Raw genomic sequence first — 20,316 nt, 5'->3', positions numbered from 1 at the left:
AAACTAATCTCTATCAAGCATGTCCCCATATGTCAATACAAATACTTGAGAAGTAAATGATACCAATATTAATAATATTAAATATTTGTGGCATCACAACATTAAAAGCAAGAGGACATGCACATACAATATATCAATCCCACATAAGAGTGACCAACAAATCTACATAGTTGTAACAAGGTATCTTGCAAGACAACCAAGCACCAATCTAAACTATATCTCCAATAAAAAGAAACCAAGATAAGAGTGTGTGGGGCTTGTAGCTCTATGAAAGGCATTGTCAAACAAAGAAATGATTCATGTGTTGCTTTTGTCTCTAATAGGATAACAACATGAAGGTGCCATTGTAGAGACAATAACAATGACATGTACTAAGTTGAGCAAGTTCTTAAGACATTGATATTTTAGAAATTATTAGACCATTGTTTAATCTTAGAGACAATATTCAAGTGAATAAGCCTTTTAAGTAATTTTGATTCCTTGTTAGGGGCATCACTTGCTTGGACATATATGTTTGCATGGTGTGTCCATATAAGTCTAGGGTGTTGTCTATGCAAACACTTAACTATCATTAGTAGCACGAAAGAGTGGGTTTTAGTGCAATCGGTTGGATGGCCCACTCAACTTGTGAGCTATCTTATCCACACCTTAAAAACTAATAGGGAGGCTCATCCTTTCAATAGTCATATGAAGGGAATATAGACACCTCTTCTCTATTCTCTATTCTAGTAGTATGTCTTGATGCATGTTGTATCCTTCTCAAAAACAAGTGTACTAATAATTGCAAGGTGTAGAAAAAACCTATCAAGGAGAAGCAAAAGAAAGAAAATGGATCATGGTGGGTTTGATGCAAGGATAGATTATTTATACCTTCATCTAATGTGCCCCTTTCATGAATTCTTTAGGCAAACAAGGATGGTGTACATATTCTTGATGGTCAAACAAGATAGTGATCCAACAACATATCTTTGGAAAAGTTTGTTTAGGTTCTAAGGGTCACCAATGTAAATCTTTCCTATTTGGAATTTTTACAAATACCTTGATTTTCAAAGACTTTTGTTCCAACAAGACACGAGTTATCTTGCATGTGCTTGTCTAGGGGAATTAGGATAAGCCTAGAGCTCCACTATTTGAGTTAATCACTAGCGTGCACACATATTCAATCGAACGATTTCCCTTAACCCCTTATTTCATAAAAGGTTATTTATCCAATTAAAGTAAGGCATTGGCTATTATGCTCTATAAGGAATTTAGTATGCTCATCAATGAGGCTTCCCAATGAGATTTCCCCTCCTTTCAATACAAGAATGCTTCCATTCTATTATAAGATGCACCCTTCTCTAATGGAATGATAGTACAACAATATTATGTGTTACAATGATGTTTGTTTCCCTCTTTTTTTTTCCTGTGGGGGTGGGACATTACCTATGCTAGGGCAAACCCCTATCTATGATAGAAATTTTTATTTTCACACATGATGGTCAAAATCACACTTGATATCCATGTTTTAGTAGAGTGCTAGAGAACCTTCCAATATTATCACCCCTTATTTGGAGACATTTTGGACTAAAAGATGCCCATCTATGGACCTTACAAGACTATATATGGCTTTCTATGATAAAGAAGCTTGTAGTATGCTCTAATGAAACAAACATTAGATAAGGTGCTAATAACAACCCTGATCAAGGCTAGACCATCCCCCACAAATTAATAAGAGATGTGCCAACTTTCCAAAAATGGTGGGAAAACTCAATGAGGGGACTCAAATTAGGAACCATCGTTTTCTTTCAAGATGGAAAAATCTAGTATATAACCCCTCAATGAAAGCCACCATTAAGCTATATATACTGGTACAAAATCTCAGAAGCTAGTAGGAAACGAAAATTGTTAGGGGTGCCAAGAAATCCCTCACCATGTACTGAAGGGAGATGCCAATGTATAAGGCTATTAGAATGACTAATGCACAGTCTATAATGCCAAATCATATGGGAGATGCCTAAGTGAAAATGTGCAAGACCCCAAGTATGTATGTATATCTTGCCACGTGTTCTTGCGATCTGAATCACTATACACCCTCCCATCTATCTCTGAGAGCAAATAATCTCTACCCATATAGGCAAGAGGTCCTTGAAAGTAGAAATACATTGTTGCTTCATAGCCCCACTACATGTCATTGTCTAGATGACCTACAATGATGTTACCAATGAGGTCCAATGTGTGGCAACGGCTTAAGATCCACTTGTCCTGATTTAATGATTGTCAGTCAGTCACTGGAGATGCTGCCTGGAGAATCTTTGGTTGATTCTTACTCGTTGGGAGTCTCCGATCTTGAAGTCCACATCTGAGAATCCAAATTTTGTTATCTAACCACTGATATTTCTAATCCAAACTGACGGTTGAAGCCTATCTTGCATGCACGTGCAGTCCGAGGGAGTGTAGAAAGCTCCAGGGCCCTGCAGAAATTGTTTTGATCTTTTTGGCAATCATACATAATAATACATAATGCCCTAACGTCGATTTCCATATTACATCAGAAATCAAGGGCATTTGCGCTGTACATATGATGGTCCATGTTCTTCATACCTACCATCACACAATCAAAGAAATAGATTAAGAAAGGAAGGCCAAACATTAACTGCATGACATTTGCAGGGACCACTCACTCTGCTTTAGAGAACCACATTTGTTGGAATGATCCCAATGACCCGAGGATGCTTCCACCAATCCAGACACTGCAACGATGTAAACATTCAGCACCACGTTATTGAAGGGGTTTTCATATCCTCAACTTTGCCACATAAAACTTGACTCACAACAGTAAGGACGTTAGCATTTTAGTATCCTCAAATTTCTTGTTGACCTGGGATACTTAAAAGATGCAATGACAACGTTGAACAATTTATATTAGGCCTAGCCGAATTATCTTTTTGCTTCATGCAAGGGTGAGTTGTGCACGAGTCAATGCAATATACTTATTCCTTATCCTCCCATGATACTTTGGATGAACCATAGCTCTTTCTGAAAAACGAATGTGGTTTTTCCTCCACCCATCTTTTCTTCAATCAATGAAAGAGTATTCTTTTTGAAGGGTGAAAAAGAAGGCATTGGTATCCAATACCAATGCATTTGCAGTTTCAAATCTTCACGTCTACATTTTATTTCTTCTGTCTGACTTGTAAATCTTTGGCCTTTTCCTCAAGGTTCCCAGCTTGTAATTCAGAAGTATCTCCAACCCCTTAACTGCACTCCTTGCAGTTGTATTACCTTTTCATTTTTGAACCTCGGTGCATTTTCCTGCTCTCTTCCCCAGATGTGGTGTGCAGGATTGAATTGAATTCTGCTTTGATGTAAATTAGCTCCAGAAAATCAAAACCCCTTCGAGAAGAAATCTTCATATTTCCATTTGTCTCCATGTCTTCAACTGATGTAACGCCTTGCCAGATAAACCTATTCATTTGCTCCTGAAAATGAAACCTATTCTTTTGTCTCCATGTCTCAATTACGTATAGCCCTTGCCAATGATTCCATGAAGCTTGAATTTAACCCAAGTGGTTTTGCGGCTGTAGCAGCACAAAACAGAGTAGTCACGTGGAGGAGTGCTCCCACCGAATCTTTTATGCAGCGCGTTTTATTCGCTTGGACAGGAGGCACCAAGGGCAGGGACTGTGTGATGGCACTTGACGCAAGGACTAGTAGAAGGCAGATTTGATAAGACTGGAGCTGGCTGGCAGAGCAGGGAAGGACGGGGAATAGCAGAAGTGATGGGGAAGTTCATGTATGATTGAGAAAGATTACAATGTTATAAGAGTGTTCGCCTAATTGAACGGCTTGCTTTGAGAAGATCATAGCACTTACAAAGGATCGATTTATGATTCCAGAGATGAATATTGCCTTCAAAAAAAAATCCATGATTTTACCTGAAGCGTCTTTCAATAGCATTCCCACTTGCAAGGACCTTGACTCTAGCAGTTTGTAGTGCCTCCTAATTGAAGAGAAAATGTAAATTTAGTGATCGATAAGCCACAAACCAATGTCTTTTAATTATAGATTTTTCCAACCACAAGTAAAAGAACACCTCCATCAGCTCTTTTTCCAAACGTTCCTTCAATTGCTGCATTCCAGCTGTCCCACCTGCAAGCTGAAAAATGTGGACTTATCATATAAAAAAATACAACCCCACTAACATCATTTATTTCAACTTAGCAATCAACATCCCAAGACGAGCGAATTGTTTGACAGCAATGTACATTTCTTAATTCAAGCACAATTGCGGTAACTAACTGACAAAAGCTTTATTACTTTGTCTTAAAACATGAATCTTGTCAGCTTAAGGAACTACTCACACCTAATCGAAAATCATTACAAAACATATGAAACAATCAATCTGCAGATAAGAGTTTGCATCCCTTGGATAGGTTCATGTTAGCTGTTCCAAGGTTGAAGAGATGTTCATAATGATTGGCAATTTCATCTCTACACCATGTGGATTTGTACTCAACTAATTTCTATATTGCCTGTTTATTTGGGCATAGTGTTGCAGACTAACTCTGAGCTTGGAAATTTCCAATAGAAATTTGTCTGCTTCCACCATATGGATTCCTGCTCCTGAAGCGAATTCCTAGTCCTGTGGGTACAGAGTATACAATGTAATGGCACGCCTATTACGTTATTGAAGAGGTGGCTGCTAAGTGCATGGACATTGTTTGCTTCACCCCTGTTGTACCTTCTTGATGAAACCCTTCTTTCTTGTGGATTGTTGCTTGATAGCTTTTTAGCGAGTTTTTGTTCATGCATTGTGCTCTTTTGTTAGCTTTTTAGCTTTGTGACAGATCTTGCCATTTATGTCTGGTTGGCCTGAAGGCCTGATGTATTTCCAAAAGCCTATGATTGTGCTTGGTTGGCTAGAAGGCCTGATGTAAATATTTCTATACATTAATTCAAACTTCTTCACGGCAAAAAAAAAAGAATGTAAACTACGACAGACACTTTGAGGGTGGCATACTCATTTGGAAACAGCAACTGCCTTGGTACATCAGGCATAGAGTTGTTTACAATGAGGGGTGACCTATACCATTCATAAACACAAACCTCACAAGATATGGAATGAGAAGTCACTGATTGTGACTTGTCCTCAACACACACACAGATTTTTGAAAGAATGGATCATTCTTCATTACATCCTTCTGGATCATCCTGACCTTGTGAGTTGCTAAAATGGTAGAATTAACTCATGGAGCACTTCAATCTTATGGCAAGGGAGTAACTTGGGGGTAGTGCTTGTTAAGCTACGTGAAATTGCCACTTAAAATTGCACTATTTTTCTAGCAATTTTCTGGATCTTAAATCAGCCCCAAAAAGGAAATGGTCAATTAACTTAGAATGATCTATAAAAGGGAGACTCCATTGCACTACCATTTTTATCCCACATCTCTTCATTCTACATCAGTGCCAGCTTTCCTTCTCCGTTTTCATCCTCTCTCCCTCATCTAGGTTGCTGCCCATCTGCTGCAGGCTGCTGCCTAGCTGCTGTAGGCTGCTACCCTGCCTATGGACTCTGGAGGAGCTGCCCTGACCTGCTGTCTGCATTCCCCACATCCCTGCATCATTGCCAGGCTGCTGTCATCATCAAACTGTCTGTGTTTGCTGCTGCACCTTGTCATCTGCACATCAGAGGCTCTGCTTGCTGTCCCAAACAGCTTCCTTACTGTCGGTGATCATTGTGCTGCTGCTCTCCTGCCCCAAAGATCCTCTGTCAAATGTGGACGGCTGCATTTTCTGTTCTCAGCCCTTTCCTCAGCCCCTTGACATCTTTTATCATCAAGATTGGTGGTTTGCTTCACTCAATATTCATTGTGGAGAATGACACTCTCCAATACTCCCTCAGCCCACTCCCATTAGAGACTGGCTGTGGGACAGCCTCCACTCCTTGAGAACACAGTTATATCTCTCTGTTCATTCATTATTCATTCATCACAGCATTCATTTGTTTTCCTCTTCATTTGCATTCTTGTTTGAGTTCACTTGTTTACGTTCTTGCACATTAGATTCAGAGCCATTCTATAGACCCACCATAGATTATCCCATCTTGTCACTAGTTGGTTTAGATCCCAATAAAGGTTTTAGGGCTTCTTTATCTCACATTTGCAACCCCTAGGTGTGTACCACTTTGCACTTGATACTTCATTGTTGAGAATGCATCCGCACATTATGCACCTGCCAATTATCCACAAGTGTTACAGGCTGACCCCTGGTACTGTTGTGTTGGGGATCCCCCTCCTACACACTACCCCACCCTCCCCAGTTGTTCAGAACCAAGGACCCCTCCATTAGTCCTGCTTTACCTCCATGAAGTAAAACAAAAGCGGTAACGGAACATCTAAAAGGAAACCTGCATGGCAGCACTTACCTAAAAAGAGTAGGTATTGTACCTTTTGCTAGAAATTTAACCACCTTGATGTCGTTCAAAGGCCAGAGGTATCTTACCCATACTTAACCTCATTCTTCTTCCAAATTGGCCTCCATCCTATCTTGCAAAGGCAGTGCTACTCCATGGCCATTAAGAAGGGGTACTCAACATCAATAGTGCCACTCCATTGTTTTTGAGAAAGGGTATTCTCCAACATAAGAGTGCAATAATTACACCCCTTGGTATTTAAATTCATTAGTGTCTTATCAGTAGTACTACAGATTATGGACCTCCCCCTTGATCAATACCTAGGCTAGACTCTTGGGATCCCTAGGCTAGCCTTACGATCCCTAGTCCAGTCACACCAACTTCCACTTGGCTGAGGTAGGCTCGTCTTTCTCTAGGTCAGTATAGCTAGATCTTAGGCTGATTAAGTTGGGCCCATAGGCTATATGTCCTTAGGCTAACTAACTCATAGGTCTCTTTAGGCTACAATAGATTAGACTCAGCTAGTCTTTCTATAGCTAAGCCCTTCTTTGGCACTCTCACCTTCTTCTGCTACACACTCTCTTAGCTTAGCATCAAAAGCATCTCAATATGAAGGGCTAGTATGCAGGTGTTAACCGTTAGACGAACAAAGTGGAAAATCTGGAAAATCTAAAGTAGAAGACAAAGGCCAAGGCAAAAGTGAAATGGAAGACGAAGGCGCGCCAAGAAAAATATGGAAGCACAAGAAGTGCAGAAAAGTCCTAAATAAAGGAAAAATGAGTACAAGAAAAAGCGCAAGTCAATACTTTTGTAAAAGAGCGCAAGTGCATCATAGTTTAATTTAAAGAGCGCCGGGCTCTCACTCGTGCAATGTGTAAAGGTAGATGGGTGGTAGGAAGGAAGCTAGGAAGATAAGACAATGGGAAAAAGGGCCTAGGCCACGGCCGGCCATGTAAAAAAAGGGATAAGGGGATGACCGCCCAAAAGGATTTAGGGTTTTGTATATAAAGTTGAAAAGTGAATGAGAAGCTCATTCTTGTGTGTGGCCAAAAGTGGTTCTCCTCTTCTTCTTCTTCTTCTTGCTTGCTTAAGCTTGTGCTTGAGAGAGGGAGTGTGAGAGTGTGAGGGAGTGAGTGTGTGAGGGTGAGGGACCAAGGAGGAGAAGCTTTCCATCTTCCCCTCTCTTCTTCTCTTCTCTTCGCTTGTCTTGCTCGCGGCTATGGAGCTTGGAGCATGGAGCTTGCTTGAAGCTTGCACTTGGATCGTGGAGCTAGCGGAGTGTGCAGGAGAGGAAGTAACTCAATCGGCATGGAGGTAAGCTCACTACACCCGTAGATATGGATGGCACGTCAGCTATGTGAGAGGTAGCCATTAGTGCTCAGCTTGGAATGCTTGAAGCAATAAGCGGTCTGTGGGTCTTGGCGGTTAACTGAAAGCTCCCACATTTTGGTTCCGTTGCCGGGATCAACGGATTCGAGCCTTGAGCGCTTCGAATCGAGCATCGAAGTAGGTTTTCTCCGAACCGGTGCTTGAGGTAGATAGGTAGGAAGCGAGGGAGTTTGAAGAGGTATTCAATCTCCTTAGCAAGTAGGTTTTTGGTTTTTTGGATTTAGAAAAGCATGTTGGAGTAGTATAGGTATTTGCTTTGTGATTTGGATGCATTAGGATAGGAAAAAACAAAGAAAAAGAAGAAAAACAAGCATCAAGGTTTCTGCTATCGGCATTCGGCCCCTGCAATTCGGACCTGTTGGGCTGAATTTGGATTTTATAGAACCGAAAGCATATCATAGGCCTATTACTAGATTGAAATTTAGAGTAAGTAGTTCAAAACTTGGCTACCAACGGTCCTTGTAATCACGCATGGCATTTACTGTAACGACCCTGCGGGCCGGGGGGGATTGCCCCCCCCCCCTCTCTCCCCCCCCCAAACCCCTGCAAAGGACTACCCCTCTGCACCTCCCCCAAGTAGGTTGGAGAGAAAACGTGTGCTGTGAAAGGTCCTCCAAATTAGACCCTAGTGTAGTAATGGCTCTACACAGGCATAGATTCTCACTTACAAAAGAGCAACACAGGCATAGATTCTCACTTGCAAAAGAGCAACCAAAAGCCCATACCCGAACAAAGACAAACAGAGACCCTAGAACCTCAATGGGCCAATCTAGCCGACAAGGGCAAAAAGACCACACTGCAAAAACACGTATGTGTTGCATTCGGACTGCATCTAGTCAAAGGGGAAATCAACAATATCAAGCTACAACTGCGAGGATGACTAGATATGATAGTCCCGACAATAGATGCACCTTGAATAGCACTGCACAGACGATCTAAGACATCAGTGAAAAATCCACATCTAGTCGTGCAGTTGGGGACTCAAGGGCATTTGTCAGAAGGCTTAAGTTTATAAGCCAAGACCTGGAAGATGAAGACATAGTACCACTTGCTTATCTTAGGGTCAAACTCACTGCGAAAAGAGAGCACATTGTCGATGCTTTGATTGATGAAGGGGCAGATTTTAATATCTTGACCTATGAAGCATGGATTCTGCTAGGCCAACCAAAGCTCACACCGACTAATGCAACTATTAGTCCATACGGGGAACACCCACAAGCACTCATAGGAAAGTGCAAAATCCTTGTAACTATTGAAACTGAAAGCTTGCCTGTCCTATTCCATGTTCCTCCAAATAGTGCTAGTTGTGGAAAGGAAATCCTTCTTGGATGACCCTTCAAAAGGGCAATCAAGTTTGAGGCCGACTATGTCGCACAGAGGATACACTTGACGCTACCTCGTGTGAGGATAATCACAACCTTTAGTAAGGGTGACCTCATCAAACCTTGAGGGAAAGACAAGGAACATTCCGACATGCTAAGCAAGTCTAGTGATGAGAGCAAGGGCTTGTTGAAAGAGTTGCTACAAGCACATGTTGAATAGAGAGAACTAGTGAGTGCCCTTTGCACCTCCCCCAAGTAGGTTGGAGAGAAAACGTGTGCTGTGAAAGGTCCTCCAAATTAGACCCTAGTGTAGTAATGGCTCTACACAGGCATAGATTCTCACTTACAAAAGAGCAACACAGACATAGATTCTCACTTGCAAAAGAGCAACCAAAAGCCCATACCCGAACAAAGACAAACAGAGACCCTAGAACCTCAATGGGCCAATCTAGCCGACAAGGGCAAAAAGACCACACTGCAAAAACACGTATGTGTTGCATTCAGACTGCATCTAGTCAAAGCGGAAATCAACAACATCAAGCTACAACTGCGAGGATGACTAGATATGATAGTCCCGACAATAGATGCACCTTGAATAGCACTGCACAGACGATCTAAGACATCAGTGAAAAATCCATATCTAGTCGTGCAGTTGGGGACTCAAGGGCATTTGTCAGAAGGCTTAAGTTTATAAGCCAAGACCTGGAAGATGAAGACATAGTACCACTTGCTTATCTTAGGGTCAAACTCACTGCGAAAAGAGAGCACATTGTCGATGCTTTGATTGATGAAGGGGCAGATTTTAATATCTTGACCTATGAAGCATGGACTCTGCTAGGCCAACCAAAGCTCACACCGACTAATGCAACTATTAGTCCATACGGGGAACACCCACAAGCACTCATAGGAAAGTGCAAAATCCTTGTAACTATTGAAACTGAAAGCTTGCCTGTCCTATTCCATGTTCCTCCAAATAGTGCTAGTTGTGGAAAGGAAATCCTTCTTGGATGACCCTTCAAAAGGGCAATCAAGTTTGAGGCCGACTATGTCGCACAAAGGATACACTTGACGCTACCTGGTGTGAGGATAATCACAACCTTTAGTAAGGGTGACCTCATCAAACCTTGAGGGAAAGACAAGGAACATTCTGACATGCTAAGCAAGTCTAGTGATGAGAGCAAGGGCTTGTTGAAAGAGTTGCTACAAGCACATGTTGAATAGAGAGAACTAGTGAGTGAGGCTAGGATTGGAACAAGAAGGTCAGGGAACAACACCAAGGACGGGCTTTGGACTTACAAATATCGTAGAAGACCCCAAAAGAAGCCCAAGCCTTATAGACGAAGGCATCGATGGAGGGTCAGCACAACGCCGCGATGGATATCCAAAGCGTTGCTACGTGCTCAAGGGTATTATGCAGGTAACCAATGGATTTGGGTGCCAAAATCCCCTGCTAAACCTCCTCTGTTGACTGAAGGCCAGATCGTATCAAGAGCAAGGAAGCGTAGGAGGAGATCTAAACGAAAAACCAAGTCCCGAGTCAAAGACATGGGAGTGACCGAGTCCCCCCACGGTCGGAATCAAGAAACCAATTGGGACTATTCGAAGGGTAGAACCTCAACCTAGCGTGTGCGACGAGCAGATATTAGATGTAATCATTGAGGGTAAGAAAAAGCCACTAGTGCCGTAGGAGCCTTTGATTTTCCAAGAGGATAACATGCATCATAGGCACAACATTGCTCATGGAAAGGTTAAATGCTCAACAAAACAAATGGCAAAATCATCCAACAGCCACGAGAAAATCTTACAGCCAGTGTCAAAGCCACTTAGGAGTCCCAAGTCTCCTACACCCTCTTTCCCTAAACGGACACAAGAAGCACAACACCAGTCATCAAGTGCAATTGCTCAATCCCAATCTCTATCTCCATCTAAGCTTCCAAATGTCCAAGAGGTGGAACATGACACTATCCGTATCTCTCGGCCCAAGGATATGCCTGTGCAACCTAATGTGGCTGGATCAACTGAGGCTCGATCTATACAAGTGAATGCTCAAAGGGCAACAAAAGACACAACCACTTCCGATCTGCCGAAGGACCTGACACTGCAATCCACTAACAGTAGCCGGTCCACTGAACTAGCTGCTATTACTTCCAATCAGGGATCACAGCAATCACAGCCTTTGGCCGTAACGACACCCCTTGTTGAATACGTCCTTAGCAATTTGCCCATGGAAGAGGCATCGCAACCAACATCCTTGACACCTCCAGCACTTCCAAAGCACCTAAAGCCTAGGCTTGAGGAGAAATCTCTCAAAGAGGTGGCCAAGGAGAGGATGCATTTGACCAATCAACCTAGCAAGGCTGTTCAGCAGGCCGTAGCTAAGTCCCATGAGAGCACACCAGAGAAAGAGAGTACTAAGGCCCAACCAAGCACATCAACGATTGATCTAATTTAGGGTCATGAGTCCTTAAGGGAGACACCGCAATTGTCCAAGAAAAAGAGAGCAAAACAACGGAAACAACGGCAGTTGCAAGTGGTGGTAGATACCAAGACAATCGAGACCAAGAGCACGGAAGAACTTGGAAATAAAGCATTCAATCCACCCACTAAGGAACCCAGTGCCATCTCCCCTAACAGCGGTGAAACCTCAAATACATCCATGTGTTCTGATAAGTCAAAGCAACCATCATCTTCAGTGGTTGCTTGCAACACTCAATCCACCGACAACAGAACTCACTTTGACCGATCAAGAGTGGATACAACATTGTCACAACAGGGTGACAAATCTATACCAATCACATCCGAGGAGAACCATGACACAATAGCAACAAAACCTCAAGAAAAATGCACAAATCCCGAGAGCATAAGCAATCCTAGCATTTACCAATCTTGCTCATCTAGGCCTGAGCCCCCAGCTATGCTAAAGCCTAGGGAAACTCCTAGAACCTTGTATGAGATAGCAATCGAGCAAGCCCTCGTTGAACATAAAAGTATCGCAGAATGCTTAATTGAGTTGGAAACTAAACTCAAAGTATTCGCACGTGTCTATGTCCTTGCGAACATGGGTGCATTCCCTAAGGAGCAGCTTGAAGAATACTTGCCATTTCCCCTATCTTGGGAAGAGCAAGAACATCTTGATGAACACTATGACATGCTCCTGCATGAATACATGCAACTCACCTCTGATGAGGAAGCCGATGAACTACCCTTAACTGTAACATTCAATGATGTGCTTTGCCAATCAAATCTCTTAGAGATAGAGTAACTAAAGCGACAATTAGAGGGTTGAAGCCAATTTGAAAAACGTTGGTTTGAAAATCGCGTTGCAATGGCCGAACTAGGAGCCTAGATTATGACAGTCTCAGAGGAGCGATTGGCCAAATGGCGGTCTCAAAGAGACCCAACCTATGTGGCACCAACTTCCTTTCGAGTGCTGACTGCCATTCGGTGTACGGACTTAGCTGGAACTAGCCAAGAGAACTCTCTGGTTGATAAGGTTCTCACTGAGGAGGAGTTACGTGTTGCCAGTAGACTTGGATAAGGTACCATGCTACTCGATGTTGCAAAATATCTATCGTTATTGAGTAAGCTGCTACGACTACTGGATGCGTGTGCCACACACCAGTACAATCCGGAGTTCTATAATTGGTTTTTATCCTCGTGAAGTGACATGGATTCATAAATATGTGTATAAATAAACAATGAATTTTGTGACCCTATATAGATGATATCAACACACACAAGTAACGATAGTCAAGTGCATGGAGAAGAGTTGGGTTTGACAAGCTGAGCTGCTCAGGCCCTCCTCTCGCCACACATTTAGAAGTGGGTGACCACTCCTGCCTCTAGGAGAAGGGCATGCAACCCTCATTACTGCCATAGGAAGCCCTAACCAACATCTCTGATGGTGTAGACGGGGCACTGTCCCTTGCTATACACCTTTCCCGTTCCCGATCTATCCTTTTGGGGATGAGCTCTACTCCACTCCATGACAATCAGTCCGTGTAACTTAGCATAAGCCAAGATCTGCTAATGGCTGGAGGCAAAAGGAACATCAACAAGGGGCCGTCCCTCTACAACAAACGCTGCATGCCTCATCTCACCCCCCCCTCGTCACATGCACTTGATAACCCACTGTATAATCCCTTCCATGCAAATAGTTTTATCTTGCCTCAAGGCCTAATCCTGGGTTCACATTTTGCAGATCCCCCTATGGTAGCAGTCATGGACCACCTAGTGTAGCTGGCGTGCAAGGAAGCTCTCCGCCGTCGGAGAGAGCATGAGGCACTAGCGCCCCCACCAGAACGCTACGTGCCTACTCTAAAGAGATACGCGCTGAAAAGAGGCCCCAAACGACACCGTCCACGACGCAGGCCGAAAACCCCGAAGCCAAGAGGACGAGGGCTCAAGGGAGCACACGGGGTGTGGCAACACTAGCTGTGTAGGCTCCCACCAGATGCTCAGGCACCAGGTGCTCGAAAGAGGAGAGGGCAGCTCGAGACAAGCAGGAATTTGGTGCATTGTTCAAAAGCATTCTGGAAACAGTTGCAGCCAGGGACTACACCATTCAGGTCCCAACCGGACATCTTCCTCGCCCAGCCTCACAAGAAGCCCCTCACCGGTACAGTCTCAGTTGCCCAACCACCCGGACTCGCCCCGCCTCGTATAAATAGAGTAGCTTCTATGATATATAAGCTGCTTAACAAAGGCCATCCTGCCATAACTTTTTGTCTTTAAATGGTTAAAGGGACAGGCTCCTCATCTGTATACACTTTCCTTACCTACTGCTAATATATACTACGTCTTTAACAAGCACCGGAATATGTATCGTAGTCAACATCATAGGATTTTGATAAAGTAATATCTTGAAGTGATTTCGTCTGTTCGTTGTACTTCATGCATGCGACTTGCATATACTCTCATGGAGTGACAAGTGGATGCAGGACGACGCAAGTCTTCGTGCGAACGTGTTCAATGCCCAAGTCACCGCAAGACCATCAACCTCACAAAGAGCCGCGACAAAGCCACGCTGCCAAAAGCGAAAATTACCCTTGCCGATCGCCCATGTCGTATGGCCTAAAGCATGATCTTAACCACTTTCTCTTTTTGGATTACACTCTACACCGGGCACTCACGATAGCTATTACCTCAATTGTACCAACATCGCATGTTCCAAAGAGGGTTGCAAAATCTCAAGTGTATCTCCTCATCTCAACAAACTGCTTCTCTAACAACAAGGCTAGGGCACAATCATCATTGTAATATCCATTTCTTGAGCCTTCGAAGCTCGACATCTCCCAACCCATTGAAAGGCTGATAGTCTCAACGTATTGCGATGGTTGTACTCAGGCAAGTCTAACGAAAAACAAAAAAAAAGGAAAAAAGAAAAGAAAAGACAAGAAACAAAAAGCTAAGAAGCACCCACGATCACAGCACAACACCTAGGGATCCTAAAATTAGGTACGCCCCTAGTGACCTTGGTCGGCTGGCTCCGTCCCTAGTCCCCTAGCCCTCTAGTATCACCCACAATTGTTCACGGCACATCAAGGGCAAGACATACCTAGGGAGCTTGTCTCGCCTATGGTTAGATCTGCCACCCTGACCCATTCATACGATTCCCTCTCGCACTCTGCCTTAATACCATTGCAATCAATCGTAGTAAGCACCGCAAGAATGGCCATGAAAAGTACACCGTCCTCATCACGCAAGTCCAATAGCTACCAGCTACTGAAAGTGCGGTGTCCCTGTGTTCAATTATGCTACGTCGTGCAATCACAACGCAAAGGATGTCTCATACATCTTCACGTGTACTTCTTGTCAGATGGGAGAGGATCGAGGTGCAGCTGAAGTGCAGTAGACAGTGTGAGAGTGAGAGACAGAGTTGAGCACGATACACAATGGAATAGTACTGAATAGAGTGTTAGCTGAAAGTACAAATGATAACCCTTATACCTTAGGGTTATAAGGGGCTGTTCACACCCGAACGCAGTAAGTGCCCGTAAGTGTGCACCACAAGCACATACAAAATAGTACACATAATCTGGGGGAAAAAACCTCTCCTACCGAGAGTAAAAAGTGCCCCAGTGTCCTAGTGATCACCCGCACACTCCCATATGAGCTTAGGCGTAAGTAAGGCGTGTGAGATACCCAACAAACCCCCCTGGAGTGAAGAGTGATCAAGTGTACAAGGATCATCCGCCACCAAAGGGCGTCAAATTCAAAGCATCGCGAAATGCTTCAAATTTGTCTCGTGGAAGAGCTTTGGTGAAGATGTCTGCCACATTGCTGGTGGTAGGACAGTAGACAAGGCTGATATCACCTGCATGTAGCCTCTCTCTGACAAAGTGGTAGTGAATCTCTATGTGTTTCGTGCGAGCATGAAACACAGGGTTCCGTGCCACTGCAATGGCACTCTGACTGTCAGTATATAAAGGAGTAGGCTCCGTAACAGATACATCCAAATCAGCAAGTAAGCGTCTAAGCCATACGCACTCAACTGCAGTAGTGAAGGCTGCCTTGTACTCAGCTTCACATGACGACGTGGCAACAGTGGATTGTTTCTTGCTAAGCCAAGAAATGCATGACGAGCCAAGAAAGAAACAATTGCCACTAGTGGAGTGACGAGTATCAAAATCACCAGCCCAATCAGAGTCACTGTAAGCATGTAACTGCAGTGGTCCCCCCTTGGCATAAAGCAATCCAAGAGCTCTAGTACCCTGCAAGTAACGAAACACACGCTTCACAGCTTGCCAATGCGACATACGAGGCTGATGCATGTACCTGCTCAAAACTGAAACGGCAAACTGTATGTCTGGCCGAGTGTGGCATAGATAGATGAGACATCCCACTGCTGGAGCATAAGTATGGATATCAAACAAATCACTGTCATCATGTAATGACAGTTTGAGCCCAGGTTCCATGGGTGTACAAACTGGCTTGCAATCCTGTAAGCCAAACTTCTCAAGAAGTTGCCCAATGTACCTTGACTGACATAATCCAATGCCTCTAGCATCATGTACAAACTGGATGCCCAAGTAATAGTGCAAAATACCCAAGTCAGACATGTCAAAAGTTTGCTGTAAATTATTTTTGAATGCTGAAATCTGATCAGCACGTGTTCCAGTGAGCAAAAGGTCGTCTACATATAGACACAAAATCAGCATGGATCCCCCCTCTTTATGTACATAAAGGGTAGACTCAGATGGGCTGTTTACAAACCCCTGACTAAGCAAGAAGGCATCTATCTTTGCGTACCAAGCTCGTGGAGCTTGTTTCAAACCATATAGAGCTTTTTTCAGCTTGCATACTAAATTTTCTGAGCCTTCAACTGCAAAACCAATGGGCTGCTGTACATACACTTCTTCCTGAAGTTCCCCATGTAAGAATGCAGTCTTTATATCCAGCTGATGCACTTTCCAACCAAAATGTGCAGCCAAGGCAATCATAGACCGAATGGTCGTCATACGGGAGGTAGGAGCAAAGGTCTCCTCATAGTCAATGCCCTTTTTCTGTGCGTAGCCTTTAGCTACCAGCCGTGCCTTGTACTTATCTATGGATCCATCTGCATTCCTTTTCAATTTGTAGACCCATTTCGTACCAATGGCACGCTTGCCAACTGGCAAAGACACCAAATCCCAAGTATGATTCTTATGAATAGAATCCAATTCAGCTTGCATGGCTGCCATCCAATGCACACTATGTCGTGCATCCTCAAAACATTCAGGCTCCTCATTATCATGAGTACATGCTGCCATAACAAACTCCATGGAATGTGCTGAATCATGCAGTCGAGTTTGCCTTCGAGTACGACCAGCCAAGGGTGTTTCCAAATGACTATCTCTCATAGTCTGCGTGTACCATCTAGGCACCTGTCTTGCTTCCTGACTGTGTACAAGTTCCTGCTGAATTTCAGTTTCAGCAATGTGCTGATTTACTGCATGTTCCATAGGAGCAACTGGCTGAACATTAGGTTCATTTGCTGAAGTACCAGCTGAATCACCAAATGTGATGGGCAGCAGCCCTTCAAAGACATCACGGGCAGCCTGATATGTATCAAAACCAGCCAAGGATAATTCTGATTTTTCATCAAATACAACATCCCTGCTGACAAAAACCTTCTTGGTCACGGGATCATAGAGTCTGTAGCCTTTGCTTTCGCTGCTATATCCCATAAAGATGCATTTTACAGCCTTGTTGTCCAACTTCTTTCGAAGTACCTGTGGAATATGGGCATATGCAAGACACCCAAAAGTACGGAAGTGGCCAACAGAAGGTTTGCGGCTGTGCCAAGCCTCAAAAGGTGTGACGGTTTTCAAGGCCTTGGTAGGGCATCTGTTCAATATGTGGCAAGCGCACATGACGGCTTCCATCCAAAAACTATGAGGCAAACTCTTTGCCTTCAGCATACATCTGGCCATCTCCATGAGTGACCGATTTTTCCTCTCTGCTACCCCATTCTGCTGTGGAGTATATGCAGTAGTGTACTGATGGATAATGCCCTTCTGTTGCAAATAAGAATTCAGCATAGAGGACATGTATTCCCCCCCTCGGTCCGAACGGAGAGTCTTAATCTTGCAACCAGACTGAGTTTCCACAAGTGCACTGAAAGCCAAAAATGCATCATACACTTCTGACTTCTTTTTCAAGCAGTAGACCCAGCAAAAACGTGTAAAGTCATCAATAAATGTTACAAAATAGTAACAACCACCCAATGACTGTGTCTGCATGGGCCCACAAACATCCGAATGCACAAGCTGCAATCTGGCTGTTGCTCTAAAAGCAACATCACGGGGAAAAGAGAAACGATGCATTTTCCCCAAAATGCAACCCTCGCATAAATGCTCAGGAGGTCTCTCCAAGAGAGGTAATCCATCCAACATCTGAGTACGCTGTAATAGCATCAAGCTGCCATAGTTTACATGCCCCAAACGAGCATGCCATAACTCTGCCTCTAACATAGCAGGAGTAAGAGTGGATGTCAAATATGCAGACTGATCTACCGAAAGAGCATCCAACTCATATAACCCATGACACAGAGAACCTGTCAAGACCAATGTCATGTGTTCCTTGTCACGGACCATGCAACGGTCATCATCAAAGGTGACCTGCAAACCACAACGTGCCATAGAAGAAATGGAAAGCAGATTCTTCTTAATGCCAGGCACATACAAAGCATCCTGTAGGCGGAGAATAGAGCCATCAATGGCTGTAAGCTGAATCTCCCCAATACCATGAACAGGGTATGATGCATTATTAGCACACTGAACAGACTTCCCAACGGGAGGTGCACCAAGAGAAGCAAACAAATCTCTACGAGATGTGATATGCCGTGAAGCACCACTGTCAAAGAACCAAGTGTCAGCATCTTCTGTAGAGCTAAATGCTCTATCAGCCCAAGAGACATCATAACTGCAAGTGTAAAAACAATAGTCCCTGTCTGCAACAAAGGACGTGGACTCACTAGCAGTGGAAGGAGCTGCAGAAACAGACATCCCTGACTCCTTCTTCTCTTTGGCAATGCGCTTCCTGCACTCAGTGATGTAGTGGCCAGGCTTCTTGCAGTAATGGCATTTTCCTTTCTTGGCTTGCGTGCCCCCCTGTTTCTGACTTGTCTGTGAAGTGTTACTACTACCAGAACTCTGCGAAGCATTTTTCCCTTGGCTGTTTTTACCCTTCTGCCTTGACATAAAAGCCTGCTCAGAGGCTATACCATCCACACCACTGTTCCGTCTAGTTTGCTCCTCCTCTAGAAGCAAACTGACAAGCTGAATGAAAGTGATGGGCTCTTTCGAAATCCTCATAGTGAGGTTCAAGGCAGTATGAAAAGCCAAGTAAGAGGGAGGCAGTGAATTCAATGTCGTAGAAATCAGCTGCGCATCTGAGTAGTACTCATCCACATTCATGAGTTGCTCCTGCAAGTCCTGAATTTTGTTGAGATGATCCTGCATAGAATCACCCTCATTCATCTTTAGAGTCTCTAGCTCTTTCTTCAAGAAAGAGATGCGAGTCTCATTCTTTCCTGCAAACATCTGCTCCAATATCAACCAAGCTTCTTGTGAAGAAGCTGCTGAACGAATATGAGGAATGATAGAACGCTGAACTGCCAATGCAATCAGCGACATAGCCTGTGCATCCCGTGTATCCCAAGTTTTCTGAGCTGCAGTTCTTGGGGGAAGTGGCTGAGCGGGCTGAGGTGGAGGGGGCTGAGGTTGCCCTCTTGCACGTCCTCCTGGAGGAGGAGTAGCGGGAGCCACAACTCCCGGTCGTGCTTCCTCTCCACTGACATAATCCCACAAATTTTTTGCCACTAATACATTCTTCATCATGAAAGACCAAAGGGAATAATTGTTCCCATCCAATCGGTCTTCCTTGGACACATAGGTGAATACATCTCCTCCCTGATTTGCCATTATTTCCCAAAAGGTAATAGAGCAATGTCAATGCAGTACGGGCTGGAAATCTGCAAATTTCCAGAAATTGCAGCAAACACAAGTCTGCAATTAATGTGCAAAGGGTACTCTGTCAAAAAAAACTGTCACTGATGCACGCTTCCCAAGGTGCAATTAGTGCTCAGCAGCACTAAAACATCAAAAGCCCCAAAATTTTCTGCAAAATTTGTCACAAATACCCCAGAATGTGCATTTAATGTGTCTCTGTCACAGACACAAGCACGTGTCCCAATGCAGAAAACTGATGCTGCTGCTGCTCTGTTACATACACAGAGCACGTGTCCCAATGCAGAAAATTGACCCTGCTGCTGCACGAACTCCTGTGTTGAAATAAAAAATGCAAAATGTTACCTCTGCAGAATGATTGACGACAGGCACGAATCCCGAGGCAATGTCTGTGCACAGGAACAGGCTGGCGAACAAAGGTGGTGGACAGCTGCCGGTTCAGGAAGCAGCACCTTCGGACAGAAGTCTAGTGCATGCCAGTGGCGCCCTGGGCAGGACTGGTACGTGCTGGGCAGATGGCGCGCTGTGCAGAACTGGCGGCACGTTGTGCAGGACAGGTGGCACACTGGGCAGGGCGCGCTGTGCAGGACAGATAGCACGCTGTGCAGGACACGCACAGGTACAGGCGGCTGGGGCAGAACTGGCGGGGGCTGGCTGAACTGGAGTGGGCTGCAGACTGCAGACTGAAGACTGCTCTGAGCTGAGCTCTGATACCAAATGTCAGATGGGAGAGGATCGAGGTGCAGCTGAAGTGCAGTAG

At 44.2% G+C, this 20,316-nt stretch overlaps 1 protein-coding gene across 3 annotated transcripts in view; it reads right to left on the bottom strand.

Annotated features, from left to right (window-relative positions):
* Positions 1-1,803: 1,803 nt before the first annotated feature.
* The window catches only part of LOC148038305 (actin-related protein 4-like), a 207,900-nt gene continuing 189,387 nt past the window's right edge, over positions 1,804-20,316 (bottom strand). For 2 of the 3 annotated variants that reach the window (XM_087670412.1, XM_087670416.1), the window contains 4 exons: positions 4,076-4,138; positions 3,918-3,982; positions 2,664-2,732; positions 1,804-2,583 (listed from right to left, as the gene is read on the bottom strand). In XM_087670412.1, coding sequence (XP_087526538.1) covers positions 2,538-2,583; positions 2,664-2,732; positions 3,918-3,982; positions 4,076-4,138 — 243 coding nt within the window. In that variant the 3' untranslated portion in view covers positions 1,804-2,537. Of the gene's footprint in view, positions 2,584-2,663; positions 2,733-3,917; positions 3,983-4,075; positions 4,139-20,316 lie in introns of those variants that run through there. The other variant, XR_015689336.1, reaches the window with a different exon arrangement.

This window comes from Lygodium microphyllum, chromosome 3, assembly GCF_053477565.2.
Source record: "Lygodium microphyllum isolate KBCC chromosome 3, Lygodium_microphyllum_v1.1.10, whole genome shotgun sequence".
In the NCBI taxonomy this organism is placed as follows: Eukaryota; Viridiplantae; Streptophyta; class Polypodiopsida; order Schizaeales; family Lygodiaceae; genus Lygodium; species Lygodium microphyllum.
Note: the sequence above shows the minus strand (reverse complement) of the source record. Positions and strands in the feature narration are given on the sequence as shown.